The sequence below is a fragment of the Oncorhynchus mykiss genome, chromosome 27 (genome assembly GCF_057628025.1).
Source record: "Oncorhynchus mykiss isolate SJ-2025 chromosome 27, ASM5762802v1, whole genome shotgun sequence".
In the NCBI taxonomy this organism is placed as follows: domain Eukaryota; kingdom Metazoa; phylum Chordata; class Actinopteri; order Salmoniformes; family Salmonidae; genus Oncorhynchus; species Oncorhynchus mykiss.
Genome location: NC_143048.1, coordinates 24,450,176 through 24,460,000, shown reverse-complemented (window position 1 = coordinate 24,460,000; position 9,825 = coordinate 24,450,176). Strand labels below are relative to the sequence as shown.

Below are 9,825 nucleotides of genomic sequence, written 5' to 3'. Positions count from 1 at the left end.
TCAGTTTTAAGAACAAATTCTTGTTTACAATGATGGCCTACACATGTAGTTGTGTGAGACTATATTAGGATTATTCTCAACATCAAGCCCGATGGCTCCTTACTTTTATAGATCCAGACTAAATATGTGGTAACAATGTGGCCTTGTTGCATGTATGTCCTGTATGTTTAGAAAACGTGTGTGTGTGTGTGCGCATGTTTCTTCAATGATAGTCTCGGTAGTTTCACTGGCCATGGCCTGTGAGCTTATCTCTAACAGAAAATCAGTCAAAAAATTCTAACTCCACCATCTGCACATACATATCAGGATTATCTTTATGAAGGACGTTGACTTCTGTTGTACAGTTAATCTGTATGGCTGTGTAGACTGTCTATAGATGACACCGAAGATCGTATTTCAGCTCAATATCAGTATTGTATATCTAGAGAACCGGTATTTATGTAGTTACTTGCATTGGTTTTCATTACAACAAACTCTCGTGTTGCAAAAATGCTAGTCTCTCTCCTCGACAAGCAACACAAATGCTGTCTCGAAAAAGGCTAACAATATGTAGGGTTTAGATACAGTGTGCTGGCGCTACTAGAAGGCTTCTATGGAATCGAGTACTCATCCGTGTAAATAATTGCTGACAGTACATTTGGTTCCTGAATTGCAATAGGGAACACAATCTACCATTGCGTTCCCTATTGTAAACTATTTCCCATGTCTGTCTGTCTGTCTGTCTGTCTGTGCAGGTCATCTCCTACAGTAACGGTGAGCCAGGGATAGGTAGTCCTGAGTTCAGGAAGCGTGTTGGGTTCAGCCTGTCCATGCCCTCGTCCAATCTCTCCATCTACATCAACAACACCCAGGAGTCAGACTCGGGACGATACCTCTGCAATGTCATCATCCCTGGAGCCGCCGGACTCTCTGGAGAAATGCGCCTCAATGTCAAAGGTACCGACCGGACGCCTAGATTCATTCTGGCACTTTCCAAAAAAATGTTTTTTGGGCCAGGCCTCAGAAGGAAACACAAACATGTAAACTTTACAGTTTGTACATATGCACTAGGCTGTCTCTATAATATTTTCCCACAGCTTCAACAGATGGATAGTGTTGGCAAATTTCCTTTACCTTAGGCAGTGTGGCCACCATTCTTAGAAATACAATACCCTGTTCAATTGAAATGGATTAATACAATACTTCAGGAGGTCAAAAGGGGGTCAATTGTAGTAGACCAAATCCTTTCATTTGTTTCTCTCTTAACTCTTCTGTTGTTTCTAACTGTTACCTGTCTATCTGTTCTCTCTCGCTCTCAGTCCCTCCCTCGCCTCCAGTGTGCACGATGACTGGGTCATCTGTGCTGAATGGCAATGTGACACTAAGCTGTAAGTCCAGTTTGGGCGAACCCATCCCTCATTACAAATGGACCAAGAATGCCCCCATGTCAGAGGTCTTCTTTTCCCCCATGCAGAGTGAGTACTCTCTTTACCAATAATGTTAGCCAATCACATTACCTCTCTGCCTCAGTTACGTTTCATCCTAATACTAAGTAGTCCCAATCAGTATGGATTCAATTCTTAATGAGTTTACAAAACACCTTTCTAATATTGAATTGCACTGCCTTTTGCTCTCAGAACAGACTCAATTTGTTGGTGCATGGACTCTACCAGGTGTTGAAAGCATTCCACAGGGATGCTGGCCCATGTTGACTCCAATGGTTCCCACAGTTGTCAAGTTGGCTGGATGTGCTTTGGGTGGTGGTACATTACATACCGGAAACATTTGAGTGTGAAAAACCCAGCAACTTTGCAGATCTTGACACACTCGAACCGGTGTGCCTGACACCTACTACCATATCCTGCTCAATGGCACTTCAATATTTTGTCTTGCCCATTCACCCTCTGAATGGCACACACACAATCCATGTCTCAATCTGTCTCAAGTGACATCAATAAGGGATCGTAGTTTTCACCCATACTCAGTGTATGTACTGTACTGTATGAGCTGAGGATCACAAAGGATAGCTCACCTCCATCAATCACCAATGTATAGCATTAAACCATGTGATGCAGAGTAGCCACAACTAACTAGCACTGAAAACACCTGCCACTACTGTGGATGGGTGCAATATATTTTTAGCCAATGCAAACTGTCCTCTTCACAGCAGCTCCATATGGGTTATTGTAGTAAGGAAACCTAGTCAGTTGTACATCTGAATGCATTCAACTGAAATGTGTCTTCTGCATTTAGCCCAACCCCTCTGAATCAGAACGTTGCGGGGGGATGCCATAATCGACATCCACGTCTTCGGTGCCCGGGGGAACAGTGGGTTAACTGACTTGCTCAGGGGCAGAACGGCAGATTTTTACCTTGTCAGCTCTGGGATTTGATCCAGCAACCTTTCGTTACTGACCCAACGCTCTAACCACTAGGCTAACTGCCGACCTGCCTGTCAATAAGATTGTCAAAATGAGAACTAAAATAGATAAATTGATACGCTCTTTAAGTAATACCTAGCTTCTAAATATCCATTGACATAAGATGGCGATAATTCCAAATGAATAACAAATATATACTTTCAGAGATTCAGATTGATCTGACAGCGTTTACACAGGCAGCCTATAATTCTGATATTTTTCCACTGATTGGTCTTTTGACCAATCAGATCAGCTCCTTGGCCAATAGAATCAGAATTGGGCGGCCTGTGTAAACACAGCCATAGTGGCATATTGTTCTTCCATGTTTTTACTGGTAGATGTGTTCAGAAAATGTTGAGGACTAATGTGTGGTGTGTTGGTGCCTGGCGGTGGGATTGCGGATTCTCTTTTATAAAAAAAATTCGGGGAGTTTTTTTTTTTTTTTCTTTGAAATGCCATAACATGCTTCACTTAATCCTCTTTATAGACTGGGAAACGTCACCACATACACACTGCATGCTCATGTCAGACTTGCAGAGGGAGAAAAATATCAAATTGAGGTTTATTTCTGATACGATACTGCACATATGCCTGTTATATTGTATTATTTTGTGAAGAGTTGTAGAAATACAGTGGAAACAATTATCATGAAAGCACCAGCTGTTTCTGAGCAATAATGAGGCTTACACTGATTGACCCAAGTATTGGAATAGCTCTTTCTCTGATCTCGCTTCTTCTATAGATCACCCATCTAATACACTATCTGTTTCACTGCCTGATTGACACAATATCAAGGACTATGGGTTTGAATGCACCACCAAACACACACAGACAAATCTGCATAGTCTCTAGGAGTTGAACACTCTGATCCTCTGTATTTTTCTCTTTGACCTGGCATATGCTCTCTGTGACATTGAGCCTCCACCCCCGTGCTCTACTGGCATTCTAAAGGGCTCTACTTTTGACTAAGCGTAAGGGGTTGGTATTATCAAACACAAGTGTTCATTTGGATTGTTTTGGTCCAGCAGCAGCAGTAGGCTAATTCTTTTTGCCAAATTTGGCAACTTTCAGTTGTTTTATGGTAATAACTTTGTCAGTGGTGGCACATTGTCTAACCTAAATTGCCCATATGCCAATGGAACAAGAGATGTGATTTGACACCATGTGACCCGATTCTACCTAGAAGCATTGAAGCAAATAGTCTGCTTGTTTAATTTAATTTGATTTAAAACCAAGCTTATATAAAATATCTTTCGTAATGCTATATCAATGTAACTGCAAATGTAATCATGCTTATAGAACAATTGACATATCCTTGCATGGCTCGCACATGATGCAATGCAATTTACCCTACTGTAGCCTATATTAGGCCTTTTCCGCTTACGAAAGTGCTGTGTAAGATAATTCCATACTTACTTATAATATACATACATTTCTAACATATTTAGCAAATAAACTAGATACATTTGTTATTACTATTAGGGCCTATTAGGTCACTGTTGGTTTTGAAAAAACTATACTCCACCAATCACAATGGACTAGGACGAACATTCATGCCCTTAATGACAACACACAATGTCAGTCTGTGCATGCCTTGAATCCACCACATTTTATACCATAGAGCATGTTAAAATTAGCTATGGAGTGGTCAAGGCCTTGCCACACCTACAACTTACTAATTAATCAAAAGCCATCCCTTTTACGTCACCTCCAGGTATTGCGTTCCACTGTGAAAATGGCAACAATATTTCTGACACACCGTGAGCTATTTTGGTTTGTTAAAATAGCGAGCTTCCCTCAATCAATCAGCATGTGTCTCTTGCTTCAATCTAATATGCTGGGTTTCTATTGTGTTCCCAGTCTCTCCTTCTCTACTACCTCTGTCTCATCACTCTTTTCTTGCAAACTTTTGCAACTATCAACTCCTTACAACTCCCTTGTAAGGGCTAGGGGTTGATGTCTCTTTTCCCTATTTAATCGCTCTCTCTGTACCAGCCCTCCTTCTCTCCGTCACTGTCTCTGTTACTCTTCTCTCCTGCATGACCACAGAATGGAGAGCCTGCCCCTCGCCCTTGCTTGTTCTAGGGTTCATGGGTAAGGGTTTCACAAATACACCCCCAACCCACTCTAGGATGCAGAAGCCTGTAGAGCCCCACAGCCTATATAATATTAGAGCTCGCCAGCCTGTAGTCCTAAAAAATGGAAGTGAGTTACCTCTGGTTTGTTCAGCCATTCCTATAGGGCAAATGAATTGAGAAAGAATGGGGTTTTGGGATAATTGGTGAAAATAAGGTCTGAGGTTAACACAGGTTTTATATGTTTTGATCTATGAGATAATATCAGCCAGTTAACATGACTTTTAGAAATTATGAAGCCTTTAAGTTTGTGTTTTGATTACAACATTCACAAATGTGCTGTTAGCTGACAAAGATTATCTCATTGAACGAACCGTATAAGATATCCTAAGCCTGTGTTTACCACAAACCTTATTTTCGCCGTTTATCCTAAAACCCTCAAAAAGAAAACATTCCCCCCCCCCCATAGACTTTGGCAAATGAGCCATAACTGAGTTTGTGCCTACGAAAAGATGCCATTACTATTGCTCTCTATAATCTTGCTGGTGTCACCACCCCCCATCCCCATGTAAAACAAAACTGCCCCCCACTAGACAGACACAGCTGTAAAGTTGAACCTTTAGAATAATTTAATATGTTATTCATCCAAAAGCATGTCTGTGTTAATCCTTACCAATGCCTTTGCCTTGTATACATCTGCATTGCCCTTATGAGCTCAGTCGATCTGAGATTACATGTCTTTGACCAGGCTGGTTAGACTTGCTTGATAGAACATTTTTCCTTTGATATGGATCAACTGATACCACCCTTTGGTCCTTAGCCATCTGGCCTGAAGATGAAACTACTTAATAACATAGCAACCACTGAACTGTAGGTTAGTTAACCTGTTCATAACATGCTCCAATAATACAATGTAAAAGTATGAAAATCCACAGTAATTAATATACTAATATAAAATAAATGGTACATGACTGTAAAGGCAACAATAAAGTCAAGTAGTGAAGGTAAAGGTAGGCTACATATGAAGGCCGTAGATAAAGGCTGTCATTGGTCCATTGCATCAAATTATATACATTCAATGATTCAATCAAACTATGATTGCAAGGAGCACTCTGCTGCATTTGCTGAGATCATTGAGTTTGGATTGAATCCAGAATAAGTGTTTCCTTTTTGTCTTGTACGTTGACTAAGATTGTGTCTTAACATTCTGAATATGTATGAAACATGAGAAGGTGCACAATTAACAGTTGGCATAAATACTGTCAGTTTGTTTGTGTTCTTGCGTTCTTAGATCTTGGCTGTAGAAATGTTGGTGATAGTCACTTGCTACTGTAGTTTTACTGTAGTTACTTCCTAGTTTGATTTCAGTGTATTTTTATCAGTACAATACACTCTTGGTATAGACCTGTAGGTGATCTGATATCACCAATCTCTATGTCTTTGGATCTTGATTGCAGTGCAATTTTGAGAATCTGGCAAGTTTAAGAATGAGCTGATCTGTCGTTAATCTGTAGCAATTCTGTCTGGTTCCTCTCGTCAGAGTTACTAATGGCAGGTGCCTATTGAACACACCTACAGGCACGTCCATCTGGCACACAAATCACTGTCAGGCCATGTACTTAGTATAGTTGTATTGAATCCTCATTGACGCAAATGATATCTCCCCAATGAAAGTAGGTATTTGTATAGTTTATTATGGATAAATGGGTAAGGGTTGGCAGCAGCTACTCTTCCTGGGGACCAGCAAAATGAAGGCAGTTTGAAGTTAGTAGTAGCACCGTTGCGTTGTGTAGTCTGTGTGCTTTGCGTGCGTAATGATTTTCCCCCACCCTCCCAGAGAGAACAGCAGATGGTGCATGCTGAGTTTATCAAACAAGAATCCCAGCCAGCAGTTCACTCCTAGACTTTGGGACAGGGACAAACAGCTGTTTGTCACAATGACAATTTAGGACAGAGGACATTGTATGCAATAGTTTATTTATAGGATTTTCTAGTCTGGTCATTAGTAAAGGTACTGATATCCTATTGTGAACTTTAGCTTCTCTACTTGAGCGGCGCTGGTTGACTTACTGGGTTGCTTTGATAAACCATTTATGATATGCATCAGGACATATGATGAAGATATATCCATTTGTTTTCCCTCTTGATTCTTTATATTGGTATATATGGGTGGAGGCTCCAGCTGCTCAAGTCATAGACTGTTCTCTCTGCTACTACACAGCTAGCGGTACCGATGCACCAAGTCTGGAACCAACAGGACACTGAACAGCTTCAAGCCATAAGACTACTAAATAGTTAACCAAATAGCAATGACCCCCCCCCCTTTGCACTAACTATTTTGACTCGTCACATATTCTGCTGCTACTGCTTATTATCGATCATGTTGCCTAGTAACTTTAACCCTACCTATATGTACATATCTGCCTAAATTACCTCATACCCCTGCACAGTGGCTTGCGAAAGTATTCACCCCTGTAGTGGCTTCCTTTCGTCTTTACCATAGCCACTGCCCAAGCCTGAAGCGGGGTTGTTTGGTACGCATACAGTCCACACTCAAGGTTTCCAAACGGCCATACATTCAATGACATCCAGGGATATGGTGCGACAAAAATGTTTATTCTTCTTATATCTAACAAATAAATGATTCTCCAATCAACTTAAAGCATAGAATACTTGATATGGAAAATACATATTATGACCTGTCTGTATGTCTGTATGGTCAAACTATACCGCTCCCGCATCTAGCAAGGACTCCCTCTCCCGAAGGCCCAACTTCCTGCCTTTATCCTAACACACTTACCACAATACAATGAATAGGCAAGGGGGGGGCAAAAACTGAGTTACACTAACTTCATTAATATATCTCAATCAGGTAAATATAAATCATAAAGGTACGTACCTAATATTTCATCATATACATTAATATTTAATATATTTACACAAATATACATGGAGCTCGGTATGTTCAGTCTTTTATACAAATATGTCCAAATCTGCTCTAACAATCCCCATTGGCATTTTTCCTATTTTGTTGCCTTACAACCTGGAATTAACCCCCCAAAGTCAATACTTTGTAGAGCCACCTTTTGCAGCAATTACAGCTGCAAGTCTCATGGGGTATGTCTCTATAAGCTTTGCACATCTAGCCACTGGGATTTTTGCCCATTCAAGGCAAAACTGCTCCAGCTCCTTCAAGTTGAATGGGTTCCGCTGGTGTACAACAGTCTTTAAGTCATACCACAGATTCTCAATTGGATTGAGGTCTGGGCTTTGACTAGGCCATTGCAATACATTTAAATGTTTCCCCATATACCACTCAATTGTTGCTTTAGCAGTATGCTTAGGGTCATTGTCCTGCTGGAAGGTGAACCTCTGTCCCAGTCTCAAATCTCTAGAAGACTGAAACAGGTTTTCCTCAAGGATTCCCCTATATTTAGAGCCATTCATAATTTCTTAAATTCTGACCAGTTTCCCAGTCCCTGCCGATGGAAAAACATCCCCACCACATGATGCTGCCACCATGCTTCACTGTGGGGTTGGTGTTCTCGGGGTGATGAGAGGTGTTGGGTTTGCACCAGACATAGCGTTTTCCTTGATGACCAAAAAGCTACATTTTTGTCTCATCTGACCAGAGTACATTCTTCCATATGTTTGGGGAGTCTCCCACATACCTTTTGGCGAACACCAAACGTATTGGCTTATTTTTTTCTTTAAGCAATGGCTTTTTTTCTGGCCACTCTTCCGTAAAGCCCATCTCTGTAGAGTGTACGGCTGGACAGATACTCCAATCTCCGCTGTGGAGCTTTGCAGCTCCTTCAGGGTTATCTTTGGTCTCTTTGTTGCCTCTGTGATTAATGCCCTCCTTGCCTGGTCCGTGAGTTTTGGTGGGCGGCCCTCTCTTGGCAGGCTTGTTGTGGTGCCATATTCTTTCCATTTTTTAATAATGGAATTAATGGTGCTCCGTGGGATGTTCAAAGTTTTGGATATTTTTTATAACCCAACCCTGATCTGTACTTCTCTACAACTTTGTCCCTGAACTGTTTGGAGAGCTCCTTAGTCTTCATGATGCTGCTTGCTTGGTGGTGGCCCTTAGTGGTGTTGCAGGCTCTTGGGCCTTTCAGAACCGGTGCATATACAGTGAGGAGAACAAGTATATGATATGCTGCCGATTTTGCAGGTTTTCTTACTTACAAAGCATGTAGAGGTCTGTCATTTTTATCATAGGTACACTTCAACTGTGAGAGATGGAATCTAAAACAAAAATCAAAAAAATCACATTGTATGATTTTTAAGAAATTAATTAGCATTTTATTGCATGACATAAGTATTTGATACATCAGAAAAGCAGAACTTAATATTTGGTACAGAAACCTTTGTTTGCAAATACAGAGATCATAAGTTTCCTGTAGTTCTTGACCAGGTTTGCACACACTGCAGCAGGGATTTTGGCCCACTCCTCCATACAGACCTTCTCAAGATCCTTCAGGTTTTGGGACTGTCGCTGGGCAATACGGACTTTCAGCTCCCTCCAAAGATTTTCTATTGGGTTCAGGTCTGGAGACTGGCTAGGCCACTCCAGGACCTTGAGATGCTTCTTACGGAGCCACTCCTTAGTTGCCCTGGCTGTGTGTTTCGGGTCGTTGTCATGCTGGAAGACCCAGCCACGACCCATCTTCAGTGCTCTTACTGAGGGAAGGAGGTTGTTGGCCAAGATCTCGCAATACATGGCCCCATCCTTCCTCCCCTCAATACGGTGCAGTCGTCCTGTCCCCTTTGTAGAAAAGCATCCCCAAAGAATGTTTCCACCTCCATGCTTCACGGTTGGGATGGTGTTCTTGGGGTTGTACTCATCCTTCTTCTTCCTCCAAACACAGCGAGTGGTGTTTAGTCCAAAAAGCTATTTTTGTCTCATCAGACCACATTACCTTCTCCCATTCCTCCTCTGGATCATCCAGATGGTCATTGGCAAACTTCAGACGGGGCTGGACATGCGCTGGCTTGAGCAGGGGGACCTTGTGTGCGCTGCAGGATTTTAATCCATGAAGACGTAGTGTGTTACTAATGGTTTTCTTTGAGACTGTGGTCCCAGGTCTCTTCAGGTCATTGACCAAGTCCTGCCGTGTAGTTCTGGGCTGATCCCTCACCTTCTTCATGATCATTGATGCCCCACGAGGTGAGATCTTGCATGGAGCCCCAGACCGAAGGTGATTGACCGTCATCTTGAACTTCTTCCATTTTCTAGTAATTGCACCAACAGTTGTTGCCTTCTCACCAAGCTGCTTGCCTATTGTCCTGTAGCTCATCCTAGCCTTGTGCAGGTCTACAATTTTATCCCTGATGTCCTTACACAG

The 9,825-nt window shown here is 41.8% G+C and overlaps 1 protein-coding gene across 2 annotated transcripts in view; it reads left to right on the top strand.

The window, feature by feature from the left end:
• The window catches only part of esamb (endothelial cell adhesion molecule b), an 81,190-nt gene that overhangs the window by 65,900 nt on the left and 5,465 nt on the right, over positions 1 to 9,825 (top strand). For both annotated transcript variants that reach the window (XM_021588083.3, XM_021588085.3), the window contains 2 exons: positions 735 to 936; positions 1,299 to 1,454. In XM_021588083.3, coding sequence (XP_021443758.1) covers positions 735 to 936; positions 1,299 to 1,454 — 358 coding nt within the window. The remainder of the gene's footprint in view (positions 1 to 734; positions 937 to 1,298; positions 1,455 to 9,825) is intronic.